Source organism: Prionailurus viverrinus, chromosome A2, assembly GCF_022837055.1.
Source record: "Prionailurus viverrinus isolate Anna chromosome A2, UM_Priviv_1.0, whole genome shotgun sequence".
Lineage (NCBI taxonomy): Eukaryota > Metazoa > Chordata > Mammalia > Carnivora > Felidae > Prionailurus > Prionailurus viverrinus.
In genome coordinates, this window is record NC_062562.1 from 9,624,025 (window position 1) to 9,642,536 (window position 18,512).

At 40.4% G+C, this 18,512-nt stretch overlaps 1 protein-coding gene across 1 annotated transcript; it reads left to right on the top strand.

Moving 5' to 3' along the window:
- Nucleotides 1-11,287: 11,287 nt before the first annotated feature.
- Nucleotides 11,288-12,268, top strand: LOC125160451 (olfactory receptor 7A10-like). The gene has a single exon (XM_047849414.1). It carries the CDS (start codon nt 11,300-11,302, stop codon nt 12,266-12,268), a length of 969 nt encoding a protein of 322 aa, XP_047705370.1. The 5' UTR covers nt 11,288-11,299.
- The last annotated feature ends 6,244 nt before the right edge of the window (nt 12,269-18,512 follow it).

Genomic DNA, 18,512 nt, shown 5'->3' on the forward strand with positions numbered 1-18,512 from the left:
GTGTCCATATTGTCGGTGCAGAACCTGAAGTGGGGCTCAATCTCAGAAAGCATGAGATCTTGAGGTAAAGTGAAATCAAGCATTGGACGCTCAACTGACTGAGCCACCCAGGCACCTGTCTTCTGCATTTTAAAAAGTTTTTACACCTCCCATTAAATTCCATTGCATGGGTTTAAAAATATTTTTTATTGTTTATTCATATTCTGTGTGTGGATTTGTGTGTGTGTTTGTGTGTGTGAGAGAGAGAGAGACAGAGAGAGAGACAGAGAGAGAGACAGAGAGAGAGACAGCATAGTAGGGGAGGGGCAGAGAGAGAGGGAGGCAGAGAATCAGATGCAGGCTCCAGGCTCTGAGCTGTCAGCACAGAGCAAGATGCAGGATTTTAAACCATGAATTGTGAGATCATGAGCTGAGCCAAAGTCAGACACTCAACCAACTGCGCTACCACGTGCCCCCATTGCATGGATATTTAAGAACATAGACATAATACAGCAAATTGAATACTTACAATGTGATAGGAAAAGCAGTGGAGCAAATGCGAAATGCTTCTTCTTTGGGTTGAAAGCAGGTATTTGTTAGCATCTCTGCTTTTGGAAGAAAATCTTTGAACATATCAGAGGTTGTATACAAGTTTCCAGGGTTTTATGTCAATCTAGCTTGGAAGGCAATCACATCTACAAGAGCAGAGGCACCTGGAACTCTCTGTGATTAGTTTACAATAATCCACCTTCAGGATGCAATCGTTAGTTTTCCCTCACACAGTCCAAAACATAAATGAAGTGTGAAGGTAATAGAATTGCAACTCCTAATTTTTCCAGCCTTGATGGTGTCATTCTTGGTGGTTTCCAGGGATGCATTATTATTTTTCCTTTAATGTTTTGGTAGGCAGCAACGCTGTCCTATAATTTCCCTCAGCACCTCCTACCCTAATAGACTCTTCACAGATCTCACACACAATATGGCTACTCTGCCTACTGCCACCGCCATCTTTTCTAATGCTACATCCCAGAAATTAGGCAGTGCGAGCAGGATACACTCATGGACCTAACCTGTGTTGTGTGAGACAGAGTAAGACGAATGTCTCCTTATCAACTGACCCCGGAAGCCACCACTTGGATTGTCAGCCATAACGGTAATCTCCTATTACCTGGTTCACAGTTTTCCAGCGAAACGTCCATAGGTCCCTCCAAACACTAGTATGCAGATAAATGTTCATGGAACTGTCTCTCAGAAGCAAAGACGAAAAGAAACAGGGAAAGCAGGAAGAAAGGAAGAAAATGAGAATAAAGGATTAAGAAGACAGCTTACTCTTCTTAACATTTGCCAGTTTCTATGGGATAATTGCTCTCATCTTGCCCAATATCAAGGTGTCAATTTAGTTGACACCACAGTCCTCATGAACCATTATGAGCTAGCCAGTGCCATCATCTCAGAGCCTTTGGGTTGGGTTTGGAGGAAAATGTAAAGCATTTGTTGCCATTTTACAGCCTTCCATCAGGTGTAAATGGTTCCATCAATCGAAGATCTGGGCAGTGAACATACTCAGGACTGATAGTCCAGTAGAGATTATGACCCTTCATTGTGGTGACTCAGGTCAATCTTTTCTTCATGATCATTGGAGATGGTGTTTTTTATTTTTATTTCTTGGTTTTGGTTAGCTTATATTTTTAGTTACACAAATCGGATGTGCCCTTAGTAAGCTGCCCATTATATTTTTGCGTGGAAATGCTGAACTCTGCTAGTGCAGAGCCTGATAGGGGGTTCAAACTCACAAATTGTTAGATCATGACCTGAGCCAAAATCAAGAGTTGAATGCCTAACAGACTGAGCCACCCAGGCACCCCTGAAATTCTTTTAAAGTATGTCTCTCTTTTTTTCATCTTTTTTTTTTTTTTTGGTCAGGGTGAAATATACATAAAATTTTTATTTTAAACATTTTGAAATATACTTATGGGGCCTTAAGTACTTTCCCACAGTTGAGCAACCTCTATCCACCTCCAGAACTCTCTCATATTCTCAAAATGAACCTCTGTCTACTTGAAATACTAAGTTTGTATTTCCCCTCTGCCCAGCCCCTCTCTCCCACCACCCTACCCTCTGTCACTAAAACTGTTCACTCTAGGCATCTCATATATGTGTAATTGTATAATATTGGTCCTTTTGTGCCGGCTTTCTTTCAGTTAGCATAATGTTTGTGAGGTTCATCCAAGTTGTAGCCTGTGCCAGAATTCCACCCATTGTAAAGGCTGAATGATGTTCCACTCTATGTGTTCACCACACTTTGTTCATCCGTGAGTTTGTTGATGGACATTCAGGCTGTCTCCACATTTTGGTGACTGTGAACAAAGGTGATCATTCTATGTTTACACTTTAAGGAACTGGCACAATCTTTTCTACAGTAGCTGTGCCACATTTCATTGGCATCAGCAAGTGCCACCAGGTTGCAATTTCTCCTTATCCTCACCAACAGTTATTTTTTGTTTTGGGTTTTAACAATAGACATTCTAGTACACATTATACCATACTATACATTCTAGTATGCATTCTAGTAGGCATTCTAGTACCCATTATGCTATACTATAATCACATTGTAGGTTTGATTTGCATTCCCTAATGATTAGTCATGTTGTGCGTCTAAGTAGCCATGCCTCGATCTTCTTTGGGGAAGTGTCTATTTGAGTCCATAGTCCATGTTCTTATTCTTTCACCATTACTTTTGTTTTTAAATTTATTTAAACATTTTAATTCCAGTACAGTTAACATACAGTGTAATACTAGTTTCAGGTGTACAATATAGTGATTCAGCATTTCCGTACAACACCCGGCGCTCATCATGACAAGGACACTCTTTAATCCCCATCACCTATTTCACCCATCCCCCACGTGTCACCCTCTGGTAACTATCAGTTGGTTCTCTATATAGTTAAGAGTCTGTTTCTTGGTTTGCCTTTTTTCCCTTTGCTCGTTTGTATTGTTTTTTAAATTCCACATATGCGTGAATTCCTACGGTATTTGTCTTTCTCTGAATTGCTGATTTCATTTAGTAATACTCTCTAGGTCCGTGGACCTGATGCCAAAGGCAAGATGTCATTTTTGTTTTCACTGGCTGAAAAACATTCCATCGTGTGTCTACATGTACCGTATCTTCTTTATTCATTCACATATTGGTTGACACTTGGGCTGCTGCCACCCTTTGGTTATCGCAAATGATACTACTATAAATATAGAGGTGCAAGTGTCCCTTTGAATTTTTTTTTTTGGTATGTTTTGGGTAATGACCCAGTAGTGCAATTACTGGATTGTGGGGAAGTTTATTGATGCCTTGAAGGAACCTCTATACTCTTTTCCAGAGTAGCGGCTCCAGTTTTGATTCCCACCAACAATACCAGAGGGTTCCCTTTTTTTCCCAAACCATTACTCACACTGGTTGTTTCTATTTTTTTTTTTCAACGTTTTTTATTTATTTTTGGGACAGAGAGAGACAGAGCATGAACGGGGGAGGGGCAGAGAGAGAGGGAGACACAGAATCAGAAGCAGGCTCCAGGCTCTGAGCCATCAGCCCAGAGCCCGACGCGGGGCTAGAACTCACGGACCGCAAGATCGTGACCTGGCTGAAGTCGGATGCTTAACCGACTGCGCCACCCAGGCGCCCCTGGTTGTTTCTATTTTTAAAAATGTTTAACGTTTTTTTATTATGGAAGCATTGAATCCCTGTATAGTACACCAGAAACTAATATTACAGTGTATGTTAAGTAACTGGGATTTAAATAAAAGGATTTCGTTAAAATTTTTTTTAATGTTTATTTCTTTTTGAGAGGAAGAGAGAGAGAGAGAGAGAGAGAGAGAGAGAGAGACAGATAATGAGCGGGGAAGGGACAGAGAGGAAGACCCAGAATCTGAAGTGGGCTCCAAGCTCCAAGCTGACAGCACAGAGCCTGACGCGGGGCTCAAACTCACAAACCATGAGCCAAAGTCAGACACTTAACCGACTGAGCCCCTCAGGCACCCCAAAAGGATTGGCTTTTTAAAATTGAATTGTTAGGGGTTTTTTGCTGTGAAATTTTTGAAAATTTTTACATATTTTGGATATTAATCTGTTACCAGGTATGTGCTTTGTCAATCTTTTTTCCGTTTTGTTGGTTGCCTTTTTACTGTGTGCCCTTTCATGCACAAAAATTTTAATTCTGCCAAAATAATTGCTTCTCTAATTGCCTGTGTGTTTGGTGTTCTAAGCAGGAAATCTTTGTCCAATCTAGTGTCATAAAGATGTACCTCTGTATTTTCTTTTAAGTGCCTATAGGTATATTTCTTATGCTTCAGTCTGTGATCCATTTCGAGTCATGTTGGTAGATGGTGGACAGAAGGGTTAGCTTCATCTTTTTGCATGGGGGTACCCAGGTTTTCCATCACCATGACTTGAAAAGGCTGTCTATTTATTACTGAACTGTCCTGGCACTCTTGGCAAAAATCATTCAATCATCATATTTGAGTTTATTTCAGGGGCCCCTCGTTTTCCATTGAGTTATATTTCTGTTTTTGTCGCTGTTGTTGAAAACAGACCAGTTTGAAATTATAATGTGGTAAATCTGAAAACCATATTTTCTCCCTTCCCTGGGCATTATTTATATTGAGGTATAATTTACAAGTGTTGTATTAATTTGACGTGTACAATGTAATGCTTAACAATTCTATACACTGTTCAGTGCTCATGGACATCAGTGTATTCTTAATACCTTTATCTATCTCACCCATCCCCACCCACATTCCCTCTTGCAACCACCTGTTTGTTTTCTGTGTTAAAGAGTCTGTGTTTATGTCTGTCTTTTCTTGTTTGGTCCTTTCTTTTAATTCTTATAGTCCACATATGAGTGACATCAAATGGTATTTGTCTTTCTCTGGCTGGCTCATTTCACTCGGCACTCTGACCTCTAGGTCCATCCAATTGCATTCTTACATAATATTTTATTATATCTTTTCACCTTTTAAAAGTGTCCATTCCTTCCCTATTTTTCCATCTACAGTTTTTTTTTTACTATTGTCATATCAAGAGTCTGTGTCTAACCTGATTGTATGGTGAGTTTTCCACAGGGAGAACTTGATCCTCGACATCTCATCATGAAATCTGCACTGAAACTCCACTATTTTCATAAGTATGTGTCAAACCTGTAGCAAAAATACAAGCATCTCTGCTCTCTGCAGGCTAACTGCTCAGGGTCATGTTTGAATTGTCATACTTGCCCCCTGATTATTGGCCAGCAAGTATGAAGTATTTCCCACATTGGCTGCCCAGATACTTCCTCTTGGAGTGCCTTATCCCCTTCTCCCTCATCAAGAGTTGGAACAAAGAGAAGCTTGTTTGTGCGGCCTTCACTCAACTCTTCTGGAAAAGTTGACTAGGGTTGCATTCTTTTTCTCATGTGTCAGTGCCCCTTCAGTGTAGTTCATTCATGTATGTTTTATTTTATTTTCAAATTTATATTTTAGGTGGTTAACATAGAGTGCAATACTGGTTTCAGGAGGAGAATTCAGTAATTCATCACTTCCATACAGCACTGGGTACTCATCAAAAGTGCTCTCCTTAACTCAACACTCATCTAGCCCATCTCCCTCCCACCTTCCTCCATCTGACTATTGTTGTCTCTTGTGGTCTCTTTCCCTTTCTCCTCTTTCCCCCTTCACACACGTTCATTTGTTTTGTTAATTCAATTCCAATATGAGCGAAATCATGTGGTAGTTGTCTTTCTTGGATTCTTATCTCTGTTCGCATAATACATTCTACCTCCATCCACGTCACTGCAAATGGCAAATTTGCATTTATTTTTATGTTTCTTGTCCTGTTGAGACTGTGAGCTCCTCAATAGAAGGGACCCTTCTTACACTTGTCTTCCTCCTACCACTTTGCTTAGTGCCTACTGCCCCACAGCTGCTAATGTGTGGTTTAGAGGATGCCCAAAAGCAAATGGTCAAGTGATGTTAAAAAGATATTGCCCACATTGAATGAGAATGAGAAACAGGAAGAAAAGAGAAGCACTGCGGGGCCTGGGGGTTCCATGATTGTGAGCTAACAGAAGGGGTACAGATGGGAGAAAGAAGAGATTTAGGATACACAGAATTCTTCAAAACCAAAATTGGATAGTTACTACAGTGGCTATGGCTTATTAATGAGAACCTCTAAAGACAGGGCACCTCCTTCTGGGATAAGAGAGTTAAAATGGGATAAGAGACAATCTGGGAATGCCAAGTCTGTGTCCCCATACCAACAATGGGATAAGTTTGCATTCTTCTTTTCTCTCCTAGCGCTAGAGACCCAAGTCTTGTAAAGGGAAGAGAGACAAAAGAATATCTCATTAATGAGACTCATGGGAATTCATTCCCTACAGCTACAGAAATTAAAATGCCTTTGCTGCACCCATGAAGTCGACTCTTGTAACCTCAGGTGATATGAACACATAGCTGTGTCCTCCAGAACCTTCATGAGTGGGGCCATGTCTTTTCCCTTCCTAAGGATGTAACTTCCAACCACATCTCTCATCCATGGGAGAGACTGGGTCATTGATCTCCTGCTGTTCTGTGCTAACATCTGGGTGAGCCTTGGCCTCTTCAGAAGTCCTGGGGAAATGAGTTATGATGGGAGGGTCCCCTTGTATCGGTAGTTATTTTGGGTAGTTATATTGTCCCTCAACAGGGACAATAAATTAAGGAGAGTTTAGTAATATCAAGCCCTGCCCATGAGGCTTTGATTCTGGAGGGAAACTCTGGATACACTAAACCATTTCTCCCTGATCCGTCTCCTCCAAGGTTAGTGCTTTATCAATGGGCCTTCATCTCTCAACAGTCTTTCCTCTGTTTTTATTGCTGCTTCTTCCATTGTTGGGAGTGACTGTTTATTGTTATTGAAACAGTGGTTAATAGCAGTCATTCAAGAAACATTTTTTCAGAAACTTATGTATGGTAGACAGTACCATGTATTCTGGGACTAAATAAATGACTACAACAGTATTTCTTTTCTCAAGGTACTCACTGTAGAAACAGAATGAGAGATGTAAAAATAAATTAATGTTATAATGTGAAATTGCATTGAAATCTGGGGAAGCAGATCCCCCAAAGTTGACTGTTTATTTTATTCTTAATTGTTTTCAAAAAGAGGACTCTTTCATGGGAGTCAGTGAACACTTCATAGACAAGCTTATAGGTACTTAGCCTTGACGTTAGTGTCCTTCCAAGGGATAAGGGAGGTGAGAAGTCCAGGGAGAAACAGCAGAGGGGGAAAATTAGAGATGAAGTAAAGCGGAAGTTGTGCTGCTGTTATTAGAAATACTCCTTACTGTCTCACCAACAATCGGGAGCAGGGTCTACAATCTGCAAAATGAACCCATAGAAGCCTGGCTGGGTAGGCATCAGTCAGATGACGAAAGAAATGTATGTTTTGGCTGGAGGGTTGAAATTTAACTCTGAAATTAGTAAAGAGTATGTGCAGGCTTTATGTCAGGGGATTAACTATGAACAGGTACTCTCCATGTAAAAATGACCCAGTACTGTGAAGAAAAAATTATTGCTGCATTCAGGGTGTGGGAAGCATATTTAGGGATACAAATGGCACCACGAGTGTGAGAGGGGAGGCAAGACAGGTCTCTGAGGGGGTGGCAATCGTGGATACAAAACCTCAGATGGATTTTTTTATTCATTCTTAAATGTTTACTAGAAACAATGCCAGATATCTATAGTCATCAAGTTACTGAAATGTTTCCCAAACTATTTCTGTGGTATCATTATTTTATTTTATTTATGGAAAGCAACAGCAGTGATACTGCTTATACACAGAAAATAATGGAGGCTGGAGCTCTTCACGCTCAGAGCTCAGTGCTTCCAAAGCTTTGCATTTCATTAATATCTCTCATTTTTCATCCCCTTTAATATTTGAACAGTTGTACATTTACAGAAACAATTTGCTGTGATAGATCAGGGAGTTATCATAAGCTCCCTCCCCAGTTTCTGCTGTTTTGATCACAGCCTATCTCTTCCACATGTTAATTTCAATTCTCATATCTCCTGAGCCTCCACACATAGTGACTGCATCTCAGGCTTGCTTTATGATTGAAGCGATTGATAGTTCTGAGGACTACTGGTCAGGTGTTCTGTAAAATAATCTCCTCTTGGACACACCTTATTATTCTCTTTTTCCTGACTATACTGGGACTGTGGAATTTGGATCGGAAGACCAGAGAGGGAAACTGCTATGTTCATCTCGTGACATCAAGGGTGCACACTGTCAACATGACTATTTCTCATTGGGATTGCTATTGATGCCGGCTGTGACAGGGTTTGTCAGATTTCTCTTTCTCCTTTCTTGCCATCCTGTCCTCCTGTAGCGACTTTCTATGCAGCCCCATCTTAAAGTAGGGTGAGTTATCTCACACCTCCTTAAGAGTAGAATATTTCTGTAAATCATTGGTTTTCTTCTGCGCTTGATATTGTGTCTTCCATATTTATTTTTCAAGTATTTACATTATATGCCCTGGGTTATAACCCAATACTACTTTATTTTGGTGCTCTAATTGGTCTTACTTTGCACTGGGGAGCTTCTTCAGTTAGCTGACATGTCCCTATCATTCTTGACTATTGGGGGTAGCAGTCTTACAGGAAAAGATGCTTCAACTTGAGCTTACTGTATTTTCCTCTGAGCCCTACAAGCAGTCATTTCTGCGAGGAGCCCTTTTTTATTTTATTGGATCATGGGATGAGATTCAAGATCTTGGTGTCTGGTGGCTATTGCTACCAGGGTCTCTATATGTCCTCGATTGACCTGGCAAGGACACGGGAGTGCTTACTACTCTGTGTATATGCAGACATCCATACATGAGTCTATATGTAACCCTCTGTATTTTTATATAAGCTAAAGCAAGTTCATACTGATGGCACCAACTCTAATCACCAAAGGATTATAAGAGCTATGCCACCTTGCTTACATGTAAAATACCACATCACATGTGATACCTCATTGCCACCATTTAATCTCCATTTCGTTACATGCTCAACTTCAGTTAACATGTGCAGAAGTATCATCATCGTTAACAATACCCCACGGGATGCATTTTATCAAGTGTAGAGCAGTGCTTCTGTGCAATTTGTTTTATGTCCGGTTTTACGGTCTTTTCTTTTTCCCAGATCTTGTTTTTCTGCACTTCTTTTTGCCCTCCTGTTTCACTGAGATTGTCTCATACAATTGTAATAGAGTTAGATTGTTTATTTTCCACATGATCCACTCCATTCTAGGATTCCATCAGCCACCTGAGTTTTATGTTTGCTTTGATTTACACTCTGCGAAAGTGCTGAATTCATTTATTACTCCAACAGTTTTTCTTGTTTTGAATGCTATCTTTTTAAAAAAAAATAAGATCACCTTCTTTGTGAAGAGAAATCATATTACATCTTCCATTCTAATTTTGATGCCTTTTGTTTCCTTTTACTTTTCTTTCTTTTTTTTGCTTAGTTGCTCTGTCTGGAACATGCAATGCCATGTTGCATAAAAGGTATGAAACAGACATGCTTCTCTTGCCTTATCTTAGCGGTTGCTCTCAGTGTTTCACTGTTGAGAAGGATTTTAGAGGTGGGTTTTCATATATGACCTATTTCGTGTTGTGGAACTATCCTTCTGTTCATAGTTTCCGGACTGTTATTAAGGTATGCATCATTTTGTCGCGTTTTATTTACCATATGTTGAGATAATCATATGCTTTTATCCTTCTTTTTGTCAACCTGTCGTATTACACCAAGGGAGATTTATTAGTTAAACCATCCTTGCCTTCCAGGAATAAATCCCACTTGGTCAGGATACATAATCTTTTTCTACATCATGATCAAAGGCTGCTATGCTTGAATTAGTACTATTTAGTCGAAGATTTTCACATAAATATTCTTTGGGAATATCATTTTGTACTTTTCTTGCAGTGCCTCTTCTTGGCTTTGGTACAGTGCAATGGTGGCCTGAACGATTAAAGTAGGAAGTGCTTCCCATTTGAATTTTTTGGAAGCAGTTGAGAAAGATTAATGGTTAATTCTTCTAATTCTGGGTGGTTCTCGTGATTCGTAGCCGTGACTACTCTACTGGAATGGCTACAACAAAATGCAATTCTCATCAGAGAAAGAAACTCTTTGACTAATGGCGTAGCCTGTCCCATGATTTCTAAAAAGTTGTGCTTCAGCTGCAAGAGTACACGGTACCACAATAATGGAGAACTCTCTCTCTGTTGCTTTCCCTACCCACGTGTGTGTGTGTGTGTGTGTGTGTGTGTAGAACAAAGAGAATTTATTAGTGAAGTACACACATATTAAGCATTTGTAGCAAGCTGAAGCTGTCTTATGAGGTAAAAACTACAGAAATTACACCAACTGGAGACCTAGAGTAAAGGTAGAGAGAAAGACAGAGAATTTTGGAGGAATGAATTATGTTCCATTAGTATACATTACATAAAATGTATCGTGTTGTAGACAGACATCATATATAACATATAAATATAAAAACGACACTGAACTGTAGTGTCCACTGCCTTAGAATGTTTCTAAAGATGCAGGAGGCTTTGAGCTCTTCTCTCTTGTTTGCATCCAACACGTACTCTCATTGTGTTACCTGCTCTGCTCACAACTTTTTCTTTGATGTTGCCTGTTGGTTTCATGTGAGCTCTTGAATGAAGGCCTTTGCATATGCGATTTCTGTGGCTTAACTGGTTTTCTCAAAGTAATTGGGAAGGTTCATATGTCCCTTAGTTTTCTAGGTCAGAAGCCCCTGATTGACTTGACACATTGGCAAGTTTCCCTTCTAGTTAGACTAATTTTTCCTGAATTATTTTATTTATTAGTTGTAACCACCACTTAAAACATCATTTATTTATTTATTAATATTCTATTCCTCCCTCTTCACACACATAAACATCTAAGACTCAGTGTTGTTAAGGGCAAACACCCATCACTACTTTTTGTAATGCTTTCAACATTACTTGTTATAAGATTTTTTTGTTAAATTTTGTTGGGTGAAAAAAAAGATCTCAGGAAATTTATGGAGAACATTGCTCTGAAATTGTTTTGATTCAGAACAAGAATTGTGAACAGTTTCAGACTCATGGAAAACATGGAGCATTTGAGAGTCCCTGAAATTTTCTGGTACATATTCTAGATTGGTAGGGAATGTGTAAGAATTAATGAGTGAAGTGTGTTGAAAGCGAAGCATTTCTTTCAATACTGTGATCACTGCTGGTGTCTTTACAATGTTCTTGTCTCTGTTCCAGCTGTTTTCATCAGTTACATGGAAGAAAGAAATCAAACCTGTGTCACACAATTTATTCTCCTGGGACTCTCAGATGAAGGGGGGCTGCAGTCACTTCTCTTTTGGGTGTTCCTGTCCATGTACCTGGTCACCTTCACTGGGAACCTGCTCATGATCCTGGCCATTATCACGGACCCCCGCCTCCACATGCCCATGTACTTCTTCCTCTCCAACCTGTCCTTTTCAGACATCTGTTTCACCTCCACCACTGTCCCAAAGATGCTGCTGAACATCCAGACGCAGAGCAAAGTGATCACCTATGAAGGCTGTCTCAGCCAGATGTACTTTTTCATGCTTTTTGGAGTATTAGATAACATACTCTTGACAGTGATGGCCTATGACCGGTTTGTGGCCATCTGTCAGCCACTGCACTACATGGTCATCATGAACCCCAAGTTCTGTGCCATCCTGCTCCTGGTATGCTGGTTATTGGGTGTTTTTTACTCTCTATTACTTGACTTACTGATTTTGCGACTCTCTTTTTGCACAGATCTGGAAATCCTTCACTTTTTCTGTGAACTTAAGCAGGTGATCCAACTTGCTTGCTCTGATAGGTTCCTCAATGACCTGGCAGTGTATTTGGTAAGTGGACTTCTGGGTGTTGTTCCACTCACTGGCATCCTGTTCTCTTACTCTAGAATTGTCACTTCCATTTTGAGAATTTCATCAGTGAGGGGCAAGTATAAAGCATTTTCCACGTGTGGGTCTCACCTCTCAGTGGTCTCTTTGTTCTATGGCACATGCCTTGGGGTGTATCTGAGTTCTGCTGCTGCACAAAACTCCAGGGCAAGTGCCATAGCCTCAGTCATGTACACGGTGGTGACACCCATGTTGAATCCCTTCATCTATGGTCTCAGGAACAGAGACATCAAGCAAGCCCTGAGAAATCTGTTTAGCCGAGAGACATTGTCTGCATGTAGGATTCTTTGTTTCAAGATAAAGACTTGAGTAACAGGGCTTAAAACCCTAGAAGACCTAGATCATGATATTTGTATCAGTTCAGAAGCTGACAGTCTGCAGTTTATCTTTCTACAGTATTCGGTTGCTAGAAATTTTTCATACTTTATGCACAAGTATTTCTTCCGTAGTTTTTAAGGCATTTATTTTGAGAGAGAGTAAGAGCAAGTGGTGAGAGTCAGAGAGATTGAGGGAATATCACAAGCCATGTCCATGCTATCAGCACAGAGCCTGAAGTGGGGCTCAATGTCAGAAATTTTGAGATCATGACTTGGACCAAAATCAAGAGTGGGGCGCCTATTGGTTCAGTCACCGAGACACCCCTCTTCTGTATTTCTCTAAAACTGTTTAGGCCTCTCATTAAACTTCATCCCATGGATTCTTAATTTTTTTAATGTTTATTTATTTTTTGAGGGATGGGGGAGTAGGGGCAGAGAGAGAGAGGAAGACACAGAATCAGAAGCAGTCTCCAGGCTCTGAGCTGTCAGCACAGAGCACAATGCAGGCTCAAACCCATGAATTACAAGATCATGACCTGAGGGAAAGTTGGATGGTCATCCAACTGAGCCATCCTAGTTTGCGATATTTAAGATTGCGATATTTAAGAACATATACCTGATATAGCAAATTGAGTACTTTTAATGTGATAGGAGGAGCTACTGAAGTCAATGTGAAATGCTTTTGCTATGGGTTTAAAGCAATATCTTTATAGTATATATTTATATATATACAGATATATTAGATTATCTCCTTTTGGAGGAAAACCATTGAACATATCAGAATTGATAGATGAGTTTCCAGGGCTTCATGTCAATCCACCTTGGAAGGAGATCACGTCTGCAAGAGCAGAGGCCCCTGGAACCCTCTGTGATTAGTTTGCAATAATCCATCTTTGCTATGCAATCTTCAGTTTCCCCTCACACCGTCCTAAACATAAATGAAGTGTGAAGGTAATAGAAATTGCAACTCCTGATGTTTCAGGCCTTGATGGTGGCATTCTTGGTGATTTTCCCAGGGATGCATTATCATTTTTCTTTTAATGTTTTGGTAGGCAGCAACGTTGTCCTATGATTTCCCTCAGCACCTCCTACCCTAATAGACTCTTCACAGATCTCACACACAATATGGCTACTCTGCCTACTGCCACCGCCATCTTTTCTAATGCTACATCCCAGAAATTAGGCAGTGCGAGCAGGATACACTCATGGACCTAACCTGTGTTGTGTGAGACAGAGTAAGACGAATGTCTCCTTATCACCTGACCCCAGAAGCCCCCACTGGGATTGTCAGCCATAATGGTAATCTCCTATTACCTGAATCACAGTTTTCCAGCTAAATGTCCACAGGTCCCTTCAAACACTAGTATGCAGATAAATGTTCATGGACCTATCTCTCAGAAGCAAAGACAAAAAGAAACGGAAAGCAAGAAGAAAGGTGGAAAATAAGAACAAAAGATTAAGAAGAGAGCTTACTTGTAGCATTTGCCAGTTTCCACGGTATCATTACTCTCATTTTGCCCAATAGCAAGGCGCCAATTTTAGTTTAGACCACAGTCCTCATGAACGATTATAAGCTAGCCTGTGCTATCACCTCAGAGCCTTTGGGTTGGGTTTGGAGGAAAATGTAAAGCATTTGTTGCCATTTTACAGCCTTCTACCAGGTGTAAATGGTTACACCAATTGAGGATCTGGGCCAGTGGACAGTCTCAGGACCGATAGTCAGGTAGAGATTATGACCCTTTATTGTGGTGACTCTGGTCAATCTTTTCCTCATGATCATTGGAGGTGGGTTTTTTATTTTTTTGTTTTGTTTTTGTTTTATTTATTTTTCTACTTACACAAATCGATGGGCCCTTAGTAAACTGCTCATCATTTTTGTTTCTTGGAGACACCATGATGAATCTTCCTTTTGCAAAAATCCATGTGGTTCCCCCAATGTTGATGAGAGTGGTTAATTATTTACACACTATGAATAACAAACCTAGAATCATTTTGGACTGCTGACATGGCCTCTGGCAATTCAGGAGGGGCTGAACTCAGGACAAAGGCATTTCAATTTCAGCATGTCCATGGTAAGTCTATCACATGAGGGAGAAACTCTGTAGAGCTTGTCAAGGAAGACATTATAGCCCTCCCCAAGCTATTTCTCAATGACCTTATGAATTTTATGTCCTCTGATTCCTTAGTTTGAGTGTACTTTGTGGTTGAGGTATTGAATCACACAAGATAAACCCATCACCATGCCCTTGTCTCCTTGTAATTTGGATTTCTTTCTCTTTATCACATTAAGCCTTTATGGAACTGAAATTCTTTTTTTTTAAGTTCGTTTATTTACTTAGAGAGAGAGAGAGAGAGAGAGAGAGAGAGAGAGAGAGAGTAAGCTTGGGAGGTGCGGAGAGAGGGATAGACAGAAAATCCCAAGCAGCCTCCACTCTGCTACCACAGAGCCCAGTGTGGGTCTCGAAGTCACAAATTGTTACATCATGACCTGAGCCAAAATCTAGAGTTGGATGCCTAACTGACTGAGCCACCCAGACCCCCATGAAGTTCTTGTCAAATATGTCACTCTTTTTTTCATCCTTGTTTTCTCAGGGGAAAATACATATAAATATTAAACATTAAAAGTTAAACATTTTGAAATATACTTCTGTGTCATTAAGTGCTTTCTCACTGTTGAGCAACCACCACCTCTATCAATCTCCAGAACGTCCTCATTGTCTCAAACTGAACTTCTGTCTCCTTGAAATACTAAATTCGTATTGCCCCTCTGCCCAACCCCTGTGTCCCACCATCTTACCTTCTCTTTAGGTTTACCTAAAGAGATTACCCTAGGTATCTCATATACATGTAATTGTATAATATTGGTCTGTTTGTGCTGGCTTCTTTCAGGTAGCATAATATTTGTGAGATTCACCCAAGTTATAGCTTGTGTCAGAATCCCATTCATGTTAAAGGCTGAATGATGTTCTACTGTATGAGTTCACCACACTTTGTTCATCCGTGAGTTTTTTGATGGACATTTGGGTTGTCTCCACATTTTGGATACTGTGAATAAAGGTGTTTTGAAAATTGGTGTACAAAAATCTCTTCTAGTCACTGCTCTAAATTCTATTGGGACAGAGGACCCTGGGTGGCTCAGTTGGTTGAGCCTTCAGCTCAGGCCATGATCTCATGGTTTGTGGGTTTGAGCCTTGGGTCGGGTTCTGTGCTGACAGCTCAGAGCCTGGAGCCTGTTTCAGATTCTGGGTCTTGCTCTCTCTCCCCTGCTCATGTCTGTCTCTCTAAAAAAAATTAAAAAATTAAAAATAAAAAATAAATTATTTTGGGACATATAAGTAGGTATATAAGCAGGAGTAAAACTCCAAATGATAATTCTATGTTTACATTTTAAGGAACTGGCACAATCTTTTCTACACTAGCTGTGCCACTTTTTATTCTCAACGGCAAGCACCACAGGGCTGCAATTTCCCCTTATCCTCACCAACAATTATTTTCTGTTTAGTTTTAAAAAAAATAGCCATTCTAGTATGTGTGTTGTGGTATCACATTATGGGTTTGATTTGCATTTCCCTAATGATTAGTCATGTTTGCCTCTAAATATCCATACCTGTATCTTCTTTGGAGAAGTGTCTATTTGAGTCTATTGCTTTCTTTTTCTTTTCACAATTTTTTTCAAATTTATTTAAAAATTTTAATTCAAGTACAGTTAACATACAGTGTAATATTAGTTTCAGGTGTACAATATAGTGATTCAGCACTTCTGTACAACACCCGGTGCTCATCATGACAAGGACAGTCTTTAATCCCCATCACCTATTTCACCCATCCCCCCCCCCCCCATCACCCTCTGGTAACTATCAGTTTGTTCTCTATAGTTAAGAGTCTGTTTCTCGTTTTCTCTGTCCTTTCTTCCCCTTGCTCATTTGTACTGTTTCTTAAATTGCACATATGAATGAAAGCATATGGTATTTGTTTTTCTCGGAATGACTAATTTCATTTAGCATAAGACCCTCTAGCTTATGCTAAGGTTGAAAAGCAAGATTTCAGTTTGGCTGAAAAATATTCCATTGTATGTGTGTGTGTGTATGTGTGTGTGTGTGTGTGTACGTACCACATCTTCTTTATTCATTCATCTGTTGGTGGACACATGAGCTGCTTCCACAATTTGGATATTGTAAATGATGCTACTGTAAGCATAGAGGTGCAAGTATCCCTTTGAATTTTTTAAAAATATTTTTGGGGTAATGACCCCGTAGTGCAATTACTGGATTGCAGAGAGGCTTTATTTATGCCTTGAAGGAACCTCTATACTCTTTTCCGCAGTGGCAACTCCAGTTTCTATTTCCACCAACAATATCAGAGGGTTCTCTTTTCTCCAAATCATTGCCCACACTTACTGTTTTTTCTTTTTAATCTTTTTTAAAAGTTTTTATTATGGAGGTATTGAGTCAGTCGATTGTACACCTGAAATGAATATTATACTGTATGTTAAGTAACTGGAATTAAAATTTTAAAATTGCCTTTTTAAAATTGAGTTGTTTGTGTTTTTTTGGTTGGTGGAATTTTTGAAATTCTTTATATATTTTGGATATTAATCCATTACCAGCTATGCGATTTGCCAGTCTTTTCTGCATTTTGTTGGTTGTCTTTTCACTTGGGAAATAGTGCCCTCTAATGTACAAATATTTTTAATTTCGCCAAAATGCTTTTTTCTCTAATCGCCTGTGTTTTTTGGTGTTACATCTGGGAAATTATAGTCAAATCCAGGGTCATATAAATGTACTTCTGTATTTTCTTCTAAGTGCTTGCAGTTATATTTCTTATGCTTCAGTCCGTGACCCACTTGGAGTCATGCTGGTAGATGGTGGCTGGAAGGGTCGACTTCATCTTTTTGCACATGGATATCCATGTTTCCCACCACCATTTCTTGGACAGGCTGTGCATATATCATTGAAATTTCCTGACACACGTGTAAAAACCATTCAGTTGTATATATTTGAATTTACTTCTGCACTCCCTTGTATTCCATTGGGTTGTATTTCTGTTTTTGTTGTTGTGGTTGAAAAACAGATCAGCTTGGGGGAGGGGCCAAGATGGCGGAACAGCATGGTAGTTTTTTTTTTTTTTTCATCTCTTGTCCCTGAAATGCAGCCAGATCAACACGAAACCATCTTGCACACCTAGAAAAGTGATTTGAGGATTAACACAACAATCTCCACCACCTGTACACAGAACTGGGCAGTTATGTGGTGCAGAGTGGTGAACTGGGGAAGAGAGAAGCCACAGAGGGCAGGGAGCTGTTTTTGCTTGTGAAGAGAGGACAGAGACAAGGGAGAGCACATAGGAGACATGGGAAAAGCACAACACCCCCTCCAAAGCAGCTGGAGATAGAAAGGAAGAGTGGAAATAGCCCCAAAGGAATGGACAAAAAAGGGAGAAAGGAGGGGGTTTAAATTCCATTAAGACTCTATAAACAGGGAGTGCGGAGTTCTGAAACTCCACAGCTCAATACCTGGTGGTGTTCTGGTGGGAAAGGCGAATCCCCAGGAGTAGAGAGCAAGGTCTGAGGGGTTCTTGGGTCAAAAGGGGAGTGGTGGTTCCCTTGCTGGTAGGACATTCAGTAGAGGCTGTGCAGCCTCCCCACAGGTGAAGATCCCAGCAGACCCTGGAGAATGACCTCTTTCTTTGGTGTTGAAACAAGGACGTTAAAGGTGAAGCTTGGCACCAGATGTGTGTTGTGATTTTCCATAATCCCTGAAACGCTGCTGCTACATGATCACACAAACTTTTTCTGGTGCGGGCTTGCAGCCAGACGCAGTCTCTGGATATGTGCATCAGCATGGTCTCATGAATGTTTCTAGGTGCAGGCCGGCACCCGGCCATTGCTCCGTGAGACTCTCCCCAGAGGGTCTGAGCAGGTCAAACCTGCAGTCCCTCAGAAGTGCTGTGTTGGGAGCACTGAGATAAATCCCAGGAGGGAGGTGCCGCCTGGCAAGCTGACAGCTTGGTCATGGACAGTATAGAAGCAGGGAGTGGAGGAAAGCCAGAGACAAAGGAGAGGTGCTTGATTGCCCGTCAGGGAGAGCAGAGTTTTGATACTAGACACTGGGTAGAGGGGTGATGCCATTTTTACCCCTCCTGCACATGTGCCTACACGCGTACATGTACCACAACAATCTACCTCAGTAAGCTAAGCTGTTCTATCTAGTGGACAATGAAGTCGTTACACTAAGCCT

Bases quoted from the DNA above. Each gene is read 5' to 3' on its own strand.
- LOC125160451 (XM_047849414.1), top strand. From the start codon at position 11,300: ATGGAAGAAAGAAATCAAACCTGTGTCACACAATTTATTCTCCTGGGA.